At 45.3% G+C, this 19827-nt stretch overlaps 1 protein-coding gene across 8 annotated transcripts in view; it reads right to left on the reverse strand.

The window, feature by feature from the left end:
- The window catches only part of ARNT2 (aryl hydrocarbon receptor nuclear translocator 2), a 916564-nt gene that overhangs the window by 547847 nt on the left and 348890 nt on the right, over nt 1–19827 (reverse strand). For 4 of the 8 annotated variants that reach the window (XM_086957884.1, XM_086957885.1, XM_086957881.1 and 1 more), the window contains one exon: nt 19119–19221. In XM_086957884.1, coding sequence (XP_086814010.1) covers nt 19119–19221 — 103 coding nt within the window. Of the gene's footprint in view, nt 1–19118; nt 19252–19827 lie in introns of all 8 variants that reach the window. The other 4 variants (XM_086957883.1, XM_086957882.1, XM_086957879.1 and 1 more) reach the window with 1 other exon arrangement.

Consider the following 19827-nt stretch of genomic DNA (forward strand, 5'->3'; position numbering starts at 1 on the left):
CAGCCAATCAGGCTGTAGCCTCCTCTAGAACCTTCTCCTCAGAAGCCCAAGTCCTCAGATTTTCGTAGCACAAGTAAGTATAAATGCTTGAGGAGAAGAGAGCCTCTGAGGGGAGGATGGGAGGGTTGCATGTGAATCTATGAAAGACACCAATACTGGAGAACCACAGTTTACAGGTAAGTAACTTTTGTTCTTCTCCAGTATTAGGGGTGTCTTTCATAGATTCACATGCTTGAATAAGAATAGAAAGCAGTAAATCATACATTAGTCATAAAGGAGTATACAAATTAAGTCTTGGCAAAACATATCAGTTAATAAGCAATAAATACCAAAATCATGACAAAACCTTTATGACTGGAGGCGGGTAGCAAAAGAGGCTCACCTTTATCGGAAAAGATTCCGCAGCACCGCTTGACCTACTGCCGCATCCGCGGCATCTGTTGATTGCAGGCAGTAGTGCTTCGTAAAAGAATGGCTGCTAGACCAAGTAGCGGCTCTGCAGATGTGTCTCAGAGGTACCCCCGCAAAGAGGGCAGCAGAAGTCGACACAGCTCTCGTGGAATGAGCTCGAGCCGGAGCAGGAAGGGGCTTGCCAGCCCGTTGATGACAGTAGGATATGGCAGACGATATCCATCTGGTGATAGTCTGTTTGGTTACAGATTGTCCTTTGCACACTGGGCCATATGCTACAAATAATTGATCAGTCTTTCTAAATGTAGCTGTGCGTTGAATGTAAAATTTGAGGCAGCGCTTCACATCCAGAGTGTGCAAAGAGCGTTCCGCTGCAGATTGAGGTGCAGGGAAGAAAGTCTTAAGGACAATTGGTTCATTGAGATGGAAGTCACTGGGAACCTTAGGAATAAAACTGGGATTTGTTCTCAAAGTAACAGCCTCGTTGGAGAACTGTAGAAACGGTGGCTGTATAGTAAAGGCTTGGATGTCGCTGACGCGCCTGGATGAGGTCAGAGCAAGCAAAAGAGCCACTTTCCAAGTGAGGAATTTTAGACTGGAAGAATGGATGGGCTCGAATGGAGGCAAAAGTAGTTGAGACAAAACTAAGTTCAGTCGCCAAGAAGGTGGGGGCCGACGGATTGGTGGGAACATCCGAAAAAGGCCCTTGAAGAATTGTCTGATTATTCTGGAGGAGTACAAAGATGTTACGCCATCATGGCGAAAACTAGAAATTGCAGCTAGAAAAACCTTTAGAGTGGAGTGTGATAGTCCTGATTTTGCTAGTGACAAAAAGAACGGCAAGATTTGCTCTGGCTGAGCACACATGGGATCCAGGGTTTTAGTGGAACACCAAGCACAGAAACGCTTCCACTTCAACTGGTAAGTTTTGATGGTAGATGGAGCGCGAGCACTTGCTAGCACCGCCCTACAATCCTTGTCGATATTCATGTGTGCAAATTCATTGTACTCAAGTTCCAAGCATGAAGTTGGAGATATGCTGGGTCCGGATGGCATATTTGACCTTGCTGCATCGTGAGAAGATGTGGCAGAGGATGCAATTGTATCGGATTTGTCAGAGAGAACAGAAGAAGATCTGAAAACCAAGGATGTCTCGGCCATTTGGGTGCGATCAGGATTATCCAACACGGTTGGAACCTCATTCTGTGCAACAGACGAGGAATGAGTGGCAGTGGAGGGAATGCATAGATGAAGTCGTTCGACCAGTCTATTGAAAAGGCATTCCCGCTCGACTCCTTGTGTGGATGCCAGCTCGCAAACCGTTGACACTTCTTGTTGAGAGCAGTTGCAAAGAGATCCAACTGTGGTCGGCCCCACTGTCGGAAGACGAAATCCAACGTTGGTTGGTTGATTTCCCATTTGTGGTTGTCCGAGAGGGCTCTGCTGAGCGAGTCCGCCAGAACATTGGCCACCCCTGGCACATGGACAGCTGTGAGATGTATTTGCTGTTGGATAGCCCAATCCCATATTTTCTGTGCCAGTTGTGACAGCACGAGAGACCTTGTGCCGCCCTGTTTGTTGATGTAGTGCATGCTGGTGGTGTTGTCCGTCCTCACCAGCAATGTTTGTCCCTGCACTACTCTCCGAAAGGACTTCAAGGCCAAGAAAATCGCCAGTAGTTCTAAGCGATTTATGTGCCAAGTGCGCTGAGACGCCGTCCATCTTCCCTTCACGGACATCCCGTCGAGATGTGCCCCCCAACCTTCCAGGGAAGCGTCTGTTGTCAGTGTAAGTGTTGGTGGTTCGTCTTTGAATGAACGACCTGTCGCTATGTTTGGAGGATGAGCCCACCACTCCAAAGCTTTTTGAATGCGGGGCGTTAGATGGATCTGGTCTTCGAACGACCCCGATACCTGCTTCCACTGCCTGTCTAGTTCCTCTTGTAGGACTCATGTGCAATCTGCAGTTGGGAATTAGCTGAATGCACGAAGAAGCCATGCCGAGGAATGATTTGTACATCCGGACAGAAACGTACTGTCTTGACTGCAGGAACTGTACTTTCTGTATCATTCGGTCTTGTCTCTCCAGTGAAACGAACACTTGTCCCAGCCGAGAATCGAGCGAGGCTCCTAGAAAATCTCGCTGTTGAGATGGTTGAAAGTGTGACTTTAGGCAATTGATGGAGAAACCCAACGTTTCGAACAGGGATATACAGACTTGAGTGTGCTGTTCCGTTAATTGAAAAGTCCTGGCCTTTATCAGGCAATCGTCCAGATACGGATAGAACTGGATGCCCTGTAAACGCAGGTAGGCAGCCACCGGGGCTAGAATCTTGGTAAATACCCTCGGTGCTGATCGAAGGCCGAATGGCAGGACCTTGAATTGATAATGAAATTGGCAGACTGTAAAACGGAGATATTTCCTGTGCCTGGGATGAATAGGTACATGGAAATATGCATCTTGAAGGTCTATCGTTGAAAAGTACTCTCCTGGAATGAGGAAATTCAAGATTTGAAGTAGGGTTAGCATCTGAAAAGTCTTTGATGCGATGAACTTGTTTAGAGCTCTCAAATCTAAGATGGGGCGCCACTCTCCTGATTTTTTCCTTACTAGAAAGAAACTGGAGTAAAACCCCCTGCCACGTTGACCTTGCGGTACCAATTCTATGGCTCCTTTCCTGATCATAAGCTGCACCTGGGCCAACAGTTCCTTGAAATGGGGAGAAGGTGGACCCGAAGGTGGACGAGTGGGGGGGAATTTCGTGAATTCCAGGGTATGTCCTTTTAAAACAACGTCCAAGACCCATTGGTCGTTGGTAATGTGCGACCAATTGCAGAAGAACTTCGAGATTCGACCTCCAAGATGCACAGTCGTCTCACTGTTTTTTGTTGGTGTTCGCACCACCTCTGTAATTGGACTTACGCTGGTACAGTCTGGAGGTGGATGAACGACCTTGGGACTGATAGGAGCCCCTTTGTCTGTTATCATTGTAATCGTATGCTCGATATTGGCCTGTTCGACGAAAAGTAGAGGTTCCTCCTCCTCTACCGCGTGCCCCATGAAATGGCCTTTTCCGATATTGTAGAGTTGTCAAGGACTTTGCTGTATCTGTGTCCTTTATAAGTTCCAAAGCATCATCAACATGCTTACCGAATAAAGATTCACCGTCGTAAGGTAAATCTAAAACTCTGGACTGGACCTCTGGACGGAAGGTGGTTGATTTTAGCCAGCCTTGACGGCGCAAGACTGCAGCACCCGCTAGTTGCCGGAAACCAGTGGAGGATATATCGACGGCACAGTCTATTATTTCTGCTGAAATCTTTTCTCCTTCGAGAATGATGGCTTGCGCTTCATCCCAGATGGAGTCGGGCATTTGAGTAATCAGACCAGCGATCTCAGACCACATTTGACGGTCGTAGCGACCTAGAATGGCTAAGGCGTTGGATACTCTCACAGTTGTCGCTGCCATAGTGGTAAATGTTTTGCCAATTGAGTCTAATTTACGGCCATCTTGATCAGGCGGAGATGTTAGAGGTATGGCCGGATTTCGAGATCTTTTTTGTGCCGCCTGAGTGATAACAGAATCTGCCTTAGGTTGCGAAACCAAACAGGCCGGAGAAGTAGGTGGCGCTTTATATTTTTTGTCCAATCTGGGCAGAACGGCTGGTATGGAATTAGGAAGTTCCATCAACTTTAGACCTTCTTCCCATATGTGGTCTATGATAGGAATGGTATGTGTTTGCCGTTGAGGTAAGTCCTTAAAATCATACAAAAAACATTCAGTTTGCTGCGCCTCGATTGTTAAGTGGAACCTTTTCGCAGCACGAACCATAAGGTTATGAAAACCTGCGATATCCACTTGCGGCGAAGCTCTTGGTGATGCCGGTGGAGTAGAGGGTGTCTGTGCCCTATAATTGTCCCAATCCTGCATGTCATCATCAGTGTCGTTATCCCCAGTGTTATGAGGAATTTGATTCTCATTATCAGTATCAGGGAAAGCACCCGAAGGAGACGTAGGCGCGACAGGCGCCGGAGCTTGAGGCCGAGGTGCTGGAGACGGAGGTCGAGGTGCTGGAGACGGAGGTCGAGGAGCTGGAGACGGAGGTCGAGGAGCTGGAGACTGAGACCGGTGCACTTGAGGTGCCGGAGAAGGAGGCAATGACGGTGGAAACCTACGATTGTAGTCGTCCAGCATATGTTGCAGGTTTTGCACCAATGACAGAGGAATTTGCGTAACCTGTTCGTAAGCAGTTGGTTGTGCTCTATCGATTGGAAAAAGTACATTCCCATCTTCGACGTTATTATCCACATCCTCATCCTCGTCACTGTACTCTTGATACTTAATGTGTAATTTAGAAGGACTGGATGCTGGTTCATAAGTTTGATCCATTTCAGAATCATTTCCGGATTCCTCTTCTCCAGACTGAAACAATTTTTCCGGAGCCTGAGATCCACTCCTACTGGACTTAACTGAATGAGTGGTACAGTCTTGAGAGACGAGGCAGTAACCACTTTGAAGGTGGTAGTAGTCTGTAGGGGTTGGTGCGTCGTCAACGAGCCCGTCGACGAGATTTCCAAAGTCTTAGCACCACCCGGTTGTTCTTGCGTCGTCGCCGCAGAAACCGGCGTATGAATTAGCAGCTTACTCTTGGTCGACGAAGATTTTTTGGTCGTCGACGAGGTCGTCGACTAGGTCGTAGACGAGGTTGCATTCTTCGCCGTCGACGACAAAGCTTTCGACGATGAAAAAGTAGCCGTCGACGAACCAGTCGTCGACGGGGTGGTCACCGTCGACGAAGATGTTATCGTCGACGAGGCAGTCGTGGACGAGGAAGATCCGGTCGTCGGAGCAGGCGTCGACGACGATGGCTTGTTCTTCGTCGACGGAGGAACAGTCGACGGAAGGCGCGTCGACGATGATTTCTTCGTCGACGTTTGATCGTCGACGAGATCTTAATAATAGACGAGATGGGTCTCACCTCTTGGCTGCTCGTCGACGAGATGGTCGTCGTCGTTGCAGAGCTGGTTGACAGGGAAGAAGTGGTCGTCGACGTTGAAACTGCCAAAACTGACTTTGTAGTCGCTGAAGACGTCGACGGACGCGTCGACGAGCCCGTCGACGAGCCAGTGCCCGTTTTTGAAGAGGAGGGCATAGTCTTGGGTCTAGACGCCAGAGAGCCAGGTCCCGTAGGCGCACCCTGAAGCAAGTCTTGTGGGGAGACATCCTTGAAAGAACCCAACATTTTACTCTTTTTAAGAAAAGGAGAGGGAACTTCAGTCTCAGACCCACGCTTCTGAGAGGATTTTGAAAATCCAGATGACATACTCTCAGCATCAGAAACCACATTCTCAGATGTTTTCAACTTCTGTAGCCACAGAAGGAGACGGGCCTCTCTATCCCTCAAGGTTTTAGGGGGAAAAGTGCGACAGAACTTGCAGGTAGAGGCAATATGATCCGGGTAAAGACAGTAAATACACTTACTGTGAGGGTCCTCATGAAAAAGGCGCAATTTACCACAGGATGAACAAGCCTTGAACAAAGTTTTCTTAGTAGAAGACATTTCTGAAGAAAAACAGCTAGAAACTGGAAAAAACTGAGCAGAGCTCAGGGAGACTCCCTTCACACGACGTGCGGTAGAAAATCTGAGGACTTGGGCTTCTGAGGAGAAGGTTCTAGAGGAGGCTACAGCCTGATTGGCTGGAATGTGGACCAACACATAATGACTAATATGTTTCTAAAGTGAATTCTCCCTTGGGCTTTTCAAAGGGCCTATTCTGTTCTTTGGTACTTTTTTCAAGTTTACATTTCTATTGCATTATATGTATGTATAATTTATTTATGATATTTCTCATGTATACATGCATATATATTACTGCTATTTATGTACTGGGGGACTCCCACTTCGACGACGGGGAATATTCAAGCATGTGAATCTATGAAAGACACCCCTAATACTGGAGAATTGGAAGTTGCCCCTCGTTAAGAGCATTTTAATTGTCGGGAGGCAAATGGGAATGGAATAAGACATCAGTAGAAGCTTCATAAACTAATGCTGCCCGGGCCATTTGGGAGCTACTAGAATCAGGCAACAGTGCTCCATCTTCATTTTGTTGAGAATCCGCGGTATGAGAGAAGTGGGGAAAAGCGTATGCATAAATCCCAGAACATCTCATTGAAAGGGCATTTCCCCACGACCCTGGGAACGATTATCGACTTGTATTGAACTGGAATTTAGCATTCTTGTCTGCCGAGAAGAGATCCAATGCTGGCTTGCCCACTCAGAATAATATTTTGTCCAACTCTGCTTGATCCAGTTCCCACTGGTGGCAACTATCTCTGGTTCGGCAGAGCATGTCCATTGAAGTAGATACAAAGAACGAATAGGTGGTGGGGTTTAGATTGCGCAGTTTGGTTTACCCTAGTGTAGATCAAAGCCCATCATTCATTAGACTTCATCTAAGGACATCGAACAACAACCACCTGATGTTGTTAAGTGGGTGTAGACAGTGCCAACACAGGCATAAAATATCAAACAAAGTCAATGTCCTGAACAAAATTCGTATTAGCACCAACAATAAGTCCACAATGGTCTTCTTCAGTGTTCTTCTTAGTTTATTTTTCAAATCAAGGTGAGTATTTCAGTTTCCATATTCTCTGTTTCCACATCTGATAGCCACACAAAGCAAACACGTGTTTCGTCTTATGTGGGCTTTCACCCAAGACTCTCAGGGCATGGTCAGTTATTATCCACATAAATCACAAACCAGGATATCTGTTTTAGAAGAACTACAGCACTTTCAACAATCTTAGTTAAAACGCAAAAAGAAATATCATTCTTATAGAAACCATTCCAGATGATCCAGCGACAACAATCTTGGTATGTTGCCGGCACGTTATATATTCAGAGTTTGCAAAGAAGGGAAGTATCCATCAAACGGAGAGTAATCAGTCTTAGAAATCGGCGTTCAGCACCCTAAGGTGCTGCTTACGCCTGACACGTGCTGGGCTTTCAGTGATATCTTACGGGTTGTAGGCAATTTTCAAAGTTCTTGGTCTTCCTGAGATAGTGTTAGTGACGTTGTATCCCCTTGTTTTTTGATGTGATACATGCTGGTCACTTTGTCTGTGTGGACAAGCACAGAGGCTCCTGCTATTTGTGGAAGAAAAGCTTGGAGGGTAAGAGATATTGCCTTTAGTTTCAAGCGATTGATATGCATTGTCTTTTGAAGTATTGACCACTTTCCTAGTATCTGTAGGTCCGGCAAGTGGCTGCCCCAGTCCTCAAAGGACACATCGGTGGTGATGAAAAGTTGGGTAGTGACATCAAGAATGTAAGGCCTTGCGACAAGTGAAATATTTGAGACCACCACACTAACATCACTGCCATCCTTGGGGTGAGGGTTATCAAGTCATCAAACAATGACTCTCCGACTGGATCCATTGCGCTTGTAGCCCCTCCTGCTGTGGTCTCATCTTGAGCTGTGCCAGCGGAACCAGATCGATTACGCATGAGATCATGCCCAGTAATGACTTGTGCACTCACACTGAAACAGACTTTCTTTTGGAAAGCTTTAGAGCTGAGTTTATTAGTCTTCGCTGTCTGTCTTGTTTTGCTTTGTATCCAGATTGTCTCCTACAAACTTTATTATTTGACTTGGGATAGTTGAAGATTCTGGATAATTCAGTGAGGCCTAGTCTGTGAAACAGTGAGAGGCTAGCGTTGGTAGCTCTGGAAGCTTGCTGTGGTTTTGAGGCTTTTAGCAGCAGTCTAGGTAGGGGAATACCTGATGACCTTGTTTTCGGAGTATGGCTGCTACCGGCGCGAGACATTTGGTGAATCTGCATGGAGCTGACTTGAGGCCGAAAGGAAGGACTTGGAACTGGTAATGGGTACTGGCTACGGTGAAGCAGAGATATTTGCAGTGCTTGGGATGTAAGGGGATGTGAAAATACGTATCTGTAGGTCCAGAGAGGTCATGCAGTATCTGTTGTTTTACAGGTGCAAGATATCAGACAGACTAATCATACGGAAAGATTCTTTGCATAAGAGCTTTCTGAGGTCCAGGATGGGTCTCCATTCCTCAGTTTTCTTTTGTAGCTGTAAAAAACAGACGTAGAATATCATGCCTCTCTGGGAGAAAGGGACCTTTTCTACAGCATTCACATTTCTTTTCTCGAAAAGAAACGACGAGGTGGGTGCGCTCCCTTTGGAGGGTTGTTTGATGGCCTCTGTACAAACTCCAGGGTATGTTCATAGCTTAACGAAGTCTAATACCCATCTCTCCGATGTTATCTCTCTACATTGAGAGAAGTAGTTGGAAATATTTGCACCCACAAGATGGGAAGGAGTGGATGTAGGGGGTACCTTGTCTAGGTTACTGCTTGCGACCTGCATTCCAACCCTTGGGAGGTCGTTTCTGGCGAAGGCTTTGTTTGTTACAGGCCCCCAAGGGTGGTTGGCGGGAAGCCTGAGGTTGGTAGGAGGATCTGTATCGAGATTTGCGGTTACTGATGGGAGTGCTGATAGCTTCCTCTGTAATTAGAGAAACCTAGTCATCGAGCCCTCCGAAAGTGCAACTTCTTAAATTGAATGGTGCATAAAGACCTAACTGTATTCGTGTCAATTTTCATTGTGAGAAGCGCATTATCTATGTGCTTCCCAAATAGCTTCTCTCCGTCCTAGGCCATTTCCAATATTTTCGATTGTACCTCTGGTTGGAGCAATGTGGTTTTAAGCCATCATTGGCGTCTCAAGACCACTGCTCCGCTTAATTGACAAAAGACTGCGGAGGCGATGTCCATTGTGCAGTCAATAATCTCTGAAGAAGTGCACTCTCGCTACCGCCTTCCTGTCCTCAGGTACCTTGTCAATGAGGTTGCAGACATTGGACCACTTCTGCCGATCATAACGCCCTAGGATAGCCAGCGAGTTGGCTGCTCGAACGGTGGTGGCAGAAATTAGGGAGAACCTCTTCCCTAAATTGTCCAAGCACTTGCCTTTCTTGTCTGGTGGCGCAGAGATGGGGGTGAAATGGTTTTTGGTTTGCCTTTGCGCTGCTTGTGAGATCAAAGAAACAGGTTTGGAATGACCTGTGAGGCAAGCGGGGGAATCGTCAGCAGGTTTATACTAATTGTCCATGCAAGGTGTACCACGGCTATGGTAGCAGCATTTTTCATTATTTTAACCCCCACCCAGAAATAGTCAATGATGGGAATGGCTCTTATTGACTTCCATGTTTGTTCTTTGAAGTCCTAGAGAAAACAGTCTGACTGTTTAATAAAGGTCGGGAGATGAAAATGTGTTGCAGCCCGATCAACTAGGTTATGAAAACCACCAATGTACTCGGGGGGGAGAATATGAAGAAGTGGCGTTGGAGGCGATGGGGTTCAGGAAGCTCACCTTCCTCCCTTTTATCCTGAAAAGATGTTGGATCATCTCTTGCTGGTGCTGCGCTATATTTAATGCAGGTGTCACCCTAGGCGTTATTGGTTGTGGAATGTGCCTTGGCATTGACTGGAGAGGCAGGTTGAGGGGGTACTATTGTCTGCTCCTGTGGGGGTTAGGGGGGTTAGGAAACTTCCTCTAGTAATCCTATAGCATGGCCTGAAGATCTTGAACCAGGGGCATGGACTTCTGCACTTCATCTTACCTGGGCTGAGAATGATATTGATGAAGTTCATAATGCCTCTTGGAAGGAGTATAATACTGGTGGTAAACATGTTTGCCCTATTCGTCTTCACCATCCTAGTTGTATTTGGCGCCGAGTTCTGATGGGCTGTGTACTGCCTCAAAAGGACCGTCGTCCAATTACTCTATATCTAAGAGCATACTTGCAAGTAGAGGTGAGATCTTACTAGGGGATGTCTACTTGAGTCTTAGAGCAGTTTTCGTTATTTTGGTAATTTTTATCATCTTTGACAATGTCATCGACGATGGTGTCAACAAGATAAATTTCAGCGTTGACTGTTGGAATTCTGATGCCACTGTTATCATCTACAGTATCTCCATCAACGATGCTGTTGTTATGGTGTCTTCATCGACAGTGTCGTCGCCAGTGTCTTCGTCATCGGTGTCTTCACTGGCGGTGTCATCGATGACGACAGTACTCTTGTTGACTAAACGGGCATGTCGACGGCTGTAGTCATTGTTGTCTCAGTCGACGATGGTCTGGTGGATGAGACTGTGGTGACTCGTCATCGACACTATCAGCGATGGTGACACGCCGCCCTGAGACGCGGTGAAACACAGGCGGAGATTAAGATGGAAATAGGTTACTGAACGAAAGTAGTTCCACACAATTTAAGACTCTCTGATCTGTGGAAATGGTGCCTCGGCTAGAAACTGGTCTGATCAAAGAAACGCTGGTGGAATCATTCAAGTTTTTTTTTTCAAAACCCTACACTTATCCCTTGGATTGCTGTTTGAACTCGGAATTGCCTATGGCTGGGTGTATTTGCCCCAAAACTTTGAAAAAACTTTGAGATACTAGAGATACCCCCCTAAATAGCCAGAGAACATAAAATATGTAAATGCGTGGACCTGATGAAGGTGAACCAAAATTATAAATCCCAGCAAAACGTGCGTTGACCTGTTTTGAAATCCCAAACTACAAGGGCCATTTTTGAAGTTTCCTCTCCATTGTTATCATCTGTTTATGTAATTGTGGTTGGGAAGGTTACGTATGAGATGCGAATGTCAAAGTGTACTGCTGTGTGTAAGGGAGAGTAGTTTTTTTTTGGTTGGTTGGTGTTGGGGAGGATATATTAGGATATGTGTCAGATAATGTCTCGAAATGATTATTCAGTTCATAATTTGTTTTATTTTTTAATAAGACACGCATTTGATGCATTATAATGTGTAAGAATAGTGTATTTTGAATTTATGATCAACATTTGGATGTACAAAAATGTTTTTCACTTTATATAATAAAATTAGAATAAATTCAAATTTACACAAATTAAAAAATAAGAGAAATACCAATATGTTCATGTCATTGATTCACATGTACTAAGTTCAGTTGTGGTTAACCCATAGAGCTTTCATAATCCTACAAAGAAGTAATACAGGTCTAGTAGGAGTTATCAGTGTTTCCAGTCGATGGTGAAGATGTCATCAATGGGGTTCTGAGAGGATTTTTACTCTTTGACATCGATGGTTCTGAGGAGGAAAAACGCAGCCGTTTCCCCAGTTCTTATAGATGGAGTACTGGACTGTGAGGAGGCCTACTCTGTGGAGATGAGTTTAGTTTTCTCCTTTCTCAGAGGGTCTTTATCCTGAAGTTTTAAGGCCTTCCTTCTCTCCTCAGATGTCCCTTGGACAGAAGATCTTAACCCTTTGTGGGCTCTCACAGATGAATCACTGCATTTCTCAGAAGTGGTGGATTTCTAAGTTATGGACTTCTGTAGCCACAGAAGTCGCCTCCTCTCCCTGTTCTTTAAGGACTTAAATAGAAAAAAGTGTGACAAATTTTGAACCCCTTTACCGGATTTTGAGGGTAGAGGTAATAAAGACTGTACTTATGTGGATCATACACATATAGCCTTTTCTTTCAACAGGTTTTGCAGGATCTGAAGGTGCCTTTATTACTAATATATGCATTGTAGCTGTAGTAGAGCTCAGGGAGACTCCCTTCACACAACATGCCGCAGAAAATCAGAGGGACTCAGTCTCTGTTGGGAGTGTTCTAGAGGGTGCTGTCGCCCGATTACTTTTACTTCAAGTTTGGTACTTTTAAAACAAGCATTTACAATGCAACGGTTTCGCCTTTGGAAAAGTTTGAGCTATTGTCATTGTGAATGACACACTTTTTATTTATGTGTTGGTTTTGAAAACAGATAAATAAATGCCATTGTTATTTACAATGGCAATAGCTTAATCTCTCACAAATGCGATTTGTATTGCAACTATTTCAGTTATCATTTTGCACTACGATGAAAACTGGCTTGTGCATTTACTCCTGCAGAAGAGTATCAAGAGGAGAGGCCCTGTTGCAGACCCGTGGAGTTTCAAGTATCTGTTGTGCATCACCTCATAACAAACACAGCATAATTGTACACGGGACGGAGAAAACTGTTTTTTTTTTTAAGAGGAGTGCCCCTTTAAAAGAAAGGCCCCGGTCTCTCCTGCTTCCTTTTACAAGGACGCACTTGGTTTTTGTGAGGCTCAGGTTGAAAAGAGAAATCGCGTTGTCAGGTCAGTCAATTGCAGACCTAGGTCTCGGCCTCTACACTTGTCCTATCCGCGTGATCCTCGGCAAATCATGAAATCTCTGCTGTTCCTCCATTCAACTCCGTGCATCAAATGTGGCGTGCCCACAGTTTGTTAGGGTTACAGATGAACGTTCCTGTTAGCAAACTCCTCTCTATATGAAGTTGTAGGCGTATACGCTCAGTGAGAAAAACTACAAGGCCCAGAATTCAAAGTGCAGTTTGCTGAAAAACCCGGACAGTTCAGAGGTGTTAGAATTGAAGAGGGGCTACCTGCATGTGAATGCACATATGTGGTCAAGGGAGGGTGGGGGGTGGGGGGTGGGGCTCCTCAGCACATTGTACAGTGCAAGCATTCAAGGGTGGAGCAGCAAGGATTGCCGTCAGCAGTGAGAGGTGCAGAGGACATACAGGCACGCCAGCAGCATGGAAGGGTCTTGAGGTAGGGCGAGGAGTGGTACTTTCGCTGCCTGGAGAGACTCATAAAGCGGCAGTCACACGAGGAGAGTTGCACAAGACAAACGAGTCACAGGATACGCTAAAAACAGATGTCACTTATTTGAATGGATGAATGAAGTAATGCTGGAGAGAAAGGCGAGACCTCTCCAGCTCAAATCACGCACCTAAAGGGTTAATTAATCTTGCATTCCTTAAAAGTGTTAACTTTTTCAAGGATATTGTGTTTCAGTTTTTTTTTTATTTCGTATAGTGCATGCTTTAACCTGAATCGTCTCCTGGTGTGTATAACGGACCACAATCGAAAGCTCTGTAGCTGAGGCTGAAGGCAATTCGAACTTCTCACAGTGCCTGTCGGTGAGTCAGAGAGGTGTTCTGAATAGAGGCCATCCAATCCTTGGCCTCTGTGCAGAGAGTACACAAGGGCGTCTCCTCCGTTATGGTGGAGGAGCATCGCCCCACTAGATGGCAGCAGGGGGCAACACTTGAAAAATAAAATAATTTACCAATTTTATGATTTTATTTTTCTTCTTACTTGCGGATGCCAGCGGCACGTCATAGGGCGGGCCATGCATTCTACAACAGCAGTGGTGGAGCTGGGTGAAGGGCACTACTAAGGGCGCATGACTTATTGGTCAGCTGACCTAGGCTGGCCAAGCCGTCATGCACACTTAGCATTTCTCCACCCTGCTACAGTGTACAGTCCGGTGGAAAAAAGTCAAAGGCTCCCAGGCACAGTCTGAGCGCCAAGGACCAATCCCAGCGCTGCTCTCATGCTGGGAGTTGGTAAAATGAAGGATAGATGAGAGGTTGTGCATTCAAGAAAGAGTGAAGTCAGAGTGTGGAAGAGGAAAGAGATGTGATTTAAGATAGGCAGATGACCAAGGTATGGAGAGAAAAAGGTGCATGTCTCACATACAGTAACAGGTGGGAATAGGTGGGATTGAGACACGCTGTAGATCACTCCCGCTTCCACAGTCCTCAGTAATGGTCAGGTGACACACTAGGGGAATCCGCGAAATTTAATTTTTAAATATTTAGGCCACATAGGCCTCGAACCTTTTAGAGCCCCCCCCCCCCCCATTTTTTTCATTCCACTTAAAGCTCCGGTAAAACGCCTGCTGAGAAGTGCCAGCTGCCCCACTGAAAGTGCAGCGGACTCCAACCCGTGGCAGCCACAGATTCAGAGTCACTTAGAGTGCTTATGCACCATGGTCGGAATAGGTCAGTGGATGGAATGGGACAGTGGCTGGAATTGGACAGTGCTGAAAACAGCTAACTGTGCTGCTGCAAGGAATATTATTTCCGAAGTCACTGAGGCTGTAAATAGCGCCTTTACCGCTTTATTAGTACACATGTAGCCGGCCCGCAGGGGCTCCGTCCAAGGAGGCATCGCTGCGGCTGAGGCAATGTTTCCTGACTCCGTCTTGGACTCCGTATGGATCGGAAACTTTCCTCCATGACACTTCAGGGCAGAGAGGGGAAATGCCGCGCTTCAGTGGCGCCGAATTCGTCTTCATTGTAAAATGGAATTAAAACAAAAATGGATTGACTAACGCTTGCATTCCTTGTAGAACAAGCAACGGAGGGTGAAAGGGGAGGGGGGGCGGGAGCGGGCACACGGGGAGGGGGACGGAACGGACACACGGACAGCAGGAGGGGGGCGGGAACGGGCACAGGACAGAGGGGGGGGCGGAAACGGCGCACGGACAGTGGGAGGGGGGGGCGAGAACGGCGCACGGACAGCGGGAGGGGGGGCGGGAACGGGCACAGGACTTACAAAGTGAAAACACATTTATAAACAAAATGCTCCTTACCTGATCGCCTCGTGGGAACTCGAATCTTGCAGCCAACTCCAACAACAGACACTTGTAAAAGGAACAAAACAGGCCGACTCGAAAAAAAAAAATAACACCCACCCACCGCCGTGATGACGAACAGAAGTGGGTGGAGAGGGAAAAAATTGCGGGAACGGCCCCAAATCTGGTCCGGCCTTGACGGACAAATCCATCTTCCAATGGCTAGCCTCCATTTATGGAGCTAGCCAATGGAAGAAGGGGCGGATTCAAGTCCCCCATACTGCAAAAACAAAAGATTTCTTCTGGGGGCGGAGCTAGGAGCTCCGTGCCCCGGGCGAAACCTAAAAAGGACATCGATAGACTATTAAACTAACTTTCATTGCCATTATGGCCTATTATACTGATACATACTGCTTTACTATGTAACAGTGGGTCAGGCTTCATTAATTGGAAGAAAGGGTTTGGATGAAGTCTGTCCAGGTTGCAAATACCTCCACTGCCAGTCTCATTACTACGGCAAAGGAAGCTCACTCTTTCATTCCTGGACTACGGGGAGCAAACAACCATTGTCAGGGGAAACGTCAAACACACTGGCCTCCTGCAGTCCGTGCATTAATAGTCATCATAGTATTGAGGACAATAATCCTCCTAAACTAAAATGTCCTCTCCAAATGCTGGGTTGTTCTAAGCAGTTGGAGTGCGAATACGAGGAAAAGACATGGTTCTGTCTGAATCAGATTAGACTCGAGCATCTATATGGCTTTGAACTAGACCTGGGTTTGGGCTGAGATGAATTTAGCTCAGAGGCAGACATGAATGGGGTCTTCCTCAGGAGCTGACAACATCAGTACCAGTAGAGATGCCAAAAGGGCCGGCATGCATTTCAGTGCTGGATTGGTAGTTTGTTTCAATGTCCGAGTGGAACCCACGTGGATTCTGGAGGCACAAACTGCACTGGGGGCAGACTCACCAGTGGTAACCTGACTGTGGATCAATGGGTCGCGAAGGGATGCTCACGGGAGCTCAAAGAGTGCTAAAAAATCTCAACATGGCCTCTCTAAAGACCTAAATCTGTTGTAATGTCACTGATGGACCCAGAAATGTGGCATGCATCAGGACCAAATGCGGAAATTGCTCCTGAGCAGGGGACTGGGAACAAGACCGTGAGACACCCTGACTTCTCAGTTTGAGAGTGGATAGATGTAGATGAATCCAGCCAAGCCTTCTTGTGCTCCAGCTTTAACTCACTTGAAGACTTGAATAGCAACGAGGGCCTGATTAAGGAACAGCTTCAAGAGCGGGAATGCGTCTGAGTCCTCGACTTCAAGTAAGAGTGAGACTTCTGAGACATTTTTCGATGCTCAGTGGTGCCAGCTTTGCATTGCATTTCCAGATCAACTTAAGATTCATAAGTGCACATTCTTTGCAGGACCTGGAGATGTACATCAAATCTAAAGACCAGAAGCACACCTCGTGGGGGTCTGTCATACACGTTTGCTTGCAACAGTCCCTAGAAAGACGAAACTATGTATTTTTAGAAGCAGGACCAGGGCTTTAAGTGGGCTGGGTCTCACCAGTGCCGAGCAGCAGTTTTTTTAAAGGGGGCCTCTAAACGAGTCTCTATCGGGCTCTGTTTTGTGCCCTGGCACAGGCGGTCCATTTTTTTCGGACTGCAGTGACACTTTCTTACCTCACCAACACTTTTTCTTACCTTGGAGTCCTATTCGACAAAGATGGGTCATGGAGTAGGGCGGTCGAGAATAGAAAAATCTGCTTTAGTAAGGCCTGTTGGGCTCTCAGAGGCTTCGCAAGACAACTAGGCATTGGCCCCCAAGATATAATGATGACGATATATAAAGCGAAATGCATTAGCATAGCACTGTACGGGGCGGGGATTCGGGAACACAAGAACTGCGCAGAGATGCAAGTAATTTAGAGTGATTTTTTTTTTAGAAAACTCTTAGCAGTCCCTGAAAGTACAGCAGCATATGTTCGTCATTCTGAACTTGGTGCCACTTTACTTACAAATTTAATTCAGCTGGAACCAATACTGTTGAGGCACAAGATCTAGACTTCAGAATTCACCGTCCTTAATCGAGCAATAATAGCGGACTGCCTTAAATTAACTACATACATGAGCATCCCATGGCTTGCGTATGTAAAGCGTTTTTTTTGTGGATATGGCTCATCCCAATTATTTTGACAAACCTGATACACTATCTACCATTAGCAGAAAAGCTTTGAAAAGGGAGGCAATGATTCACTTGGAAGATGTTAATTTTATAACCAAACTCCCAAAATATTCTGTCTTACATAATCAACTGATATTAACCACTTTTAATATGCAACCCTATTTCATATCGGTTTTAAATTCAAGACACAGGTTCATACTCACACGCCTTAGATTGGACATATTCCATAGACTCTGCACCTTTCCTACTACAAACCATTGGTCCATCGATTTTATAAATTGTCCTGTGATCATAAGATGCCCCAGAACACAATGCACGTGGTCCTCTTTTGTAAATTCTACTCTCAATACAGGAAGCAGCATATTTTACCAATAAAAGACAGTTAAACTTTACACAATGTCGCCCTGTATTTTTTATCTTCAATGCCTACCATCGTTAGAAATTTGTTGTAGAATGTCATCCTTCTTATGAGCCGTTTTTTATACGAGAAAGAGTATGACCTTAGATACTGTTTGAGGGCACGGCATAGGGAATATTGGTTTAAGGTAGCACGGTAATAACTGGCGTGGGGGATGCTTATAAGAAAAACACTGTACTAGAACACTAAAAGCATTTTATTTATTTTAGGAAGACATTTTTTTCTACTAATTGACTGACGCGCCCTGTTCCTCTCTACAGCGCCATGAAGCCTCCGGGCGTACGAGCGCTCAATAAATGATGATTAACATTAACATTAACATTAACATTTGTTTAACCATAATATATAGGTTTTGGGAGAGAGGTAAACTTTTAGTTAAGTGTTGAAACTTTTATAAATTTTAACTAATAAAACAGATTTTCGATGCTCAGTGGTGCCATTGGGAGATTGACCACATTGGGAGATTGACCGTGAACAATTGCTATTTGGGGTTTTATGATTATATTCTTTTAGATGTAATGAAATGCAATTGATATATGCTGCCTTTTTTATGTAAATGCTTTTATGGTTATCTGTTATGACTCTGAATAAAGCTAAATATGACTATGACAGCAGGCACACTGCTTACTTCTCAGTAGTGGAGAAGATACGGCGTGGTGTCATGCCAGGTGAGCATTGCAGGGGAAGGGAAATGCTTTAAAGAGAGTCATTCTCTCTCTGGATTTACCTTCTCTTTTTGAATCTCAGGAGCAGCAACATCGTTGTGGTGTCACCAGGGCTTTAAGTGAAAGCTTTTTCAAAAATATATACACAAGTCAACGTTGCTGCTTATTTATCGTATGCAATTAACAACCACTGACAAAGCCAATAGTCCTAAGTTGTTGTAGGTGTAATGTTACTTGTATCATATCTGGATGCAATGACAGAAACAGCAAAATACAAGTAGGGTGGCACACTATGCTAAGCACAGATTTTTAGCTTCCATGTTTTTAAGCTGCACCCTTAATTACATTGGCCACGCCCCTTTGAAAGACCCCCTAGTTTTTTCATCCCATTTAAAGCCCTGAGGGGGACCCAGTTCCATTGCACAATGAAAAAAGCTTTTTGGTAAGAAATACCTTGTTGATTGACAAGGAAGAATTTAGGAGCAAGCTCCGGATTCACATACGAGAGTGCGGAAAGAAAACGACTGACATCTATGCACTGGGGTACAAGGCAGTACGAAAACAAAGCGGAACCACACAGTGCCACACAGAAGGTCCAGGAAATTGCAGCTTAAAATCTTACAGATCTCATCTGGCGACAGGGGATATTATTATGGTGTGAAATCTAACGGGGAGGATTCTGCGATTAGAAGTATTTACCAGAAGGCCTGATTTATTCTGCGTGCTGTAGCCCTGGTTCACTTCAGTTGATTCAGCTTAGCTAACAAACATGAAATCAATGAATTCGAAAAGAACAGTCAAATACTGAAGCATTGTGTTCATGGTGACATGGACTCATCTAGTACCCTTATCACAATGGACCTTGTCGATGAAGGTTCTCTGGCCTGTCTGCCTGACCTCCATTGGCAGGTGAAAGGTGTCTTAAGCCCCTACAGCAACTGAATCCGATAAATAATTGATGCTTCCTACCTGAGTCTGCAGATAAACGATCTCCGTGAGCCCATACACATCCGCATGGAGGATTGTTGCCCCTCCTTTTTAACCGTTCCAGTTTTCAAATCCAATATACGGCCTAGAAAACCAGGGGGGTTGGGAGGGAAACCTAGTAAAAGTTACTTTTGAGAACGCATGATGGAAAAGGCAAGAAATGCAGCAAACACACACCGTTGGTATGACAAAGAAATCCCACATAGCAGATAATAAAGATCACATTAAAATCAAAAAAGCATGATGAGAAACTCATGAAATGAAGCAAAGGCTTGGGAAGATCAATACCTTAAATACTTACTGACCCAGGTGAAAACAAATTATCCAGCACCTCCCACCACCACACCAAAGAGCACAACATTTTGAGGACATGTTTTAAGGATTAATAGAGTCCAAAGGAGGTTGCTGGGAATGTATCTCTGTAGGTCACAAAATAAATATAAGCATCCATCATTAAGAATATCTATCAACTTCTGGGAGACTGGTGATAATATGGAGACTAGGTGGGTTGCCATCAGACAGGGAGAGAGGCTCAAAAATACTTAAGGGGTCCTAAACCTCACTCAGATCTAGGTTTGCATCCATTAGCTATTCATTTCCTGGCTTCTACATCCAGCTTTTTTTCAAATGCCTTGTTAACCGCGGACGTAATCACAGACATAAATGGTGTGATTTTAGGGTGTATTTAGTT

This window comes from Lissotriton vulgaris, chromosome 2_1, assembly GCF_964263255.1.
Source record: "Lissotriton vulgaris chromosome 2_1, aLisVul1.2, whole genome shotgun sequence".
Lineage (NCBI taxonomy): Eukaryota > Metazoa > Chordata > Amphibia > Caudata > Salamandridae > Lissotriton > Lissotriton vulgaris.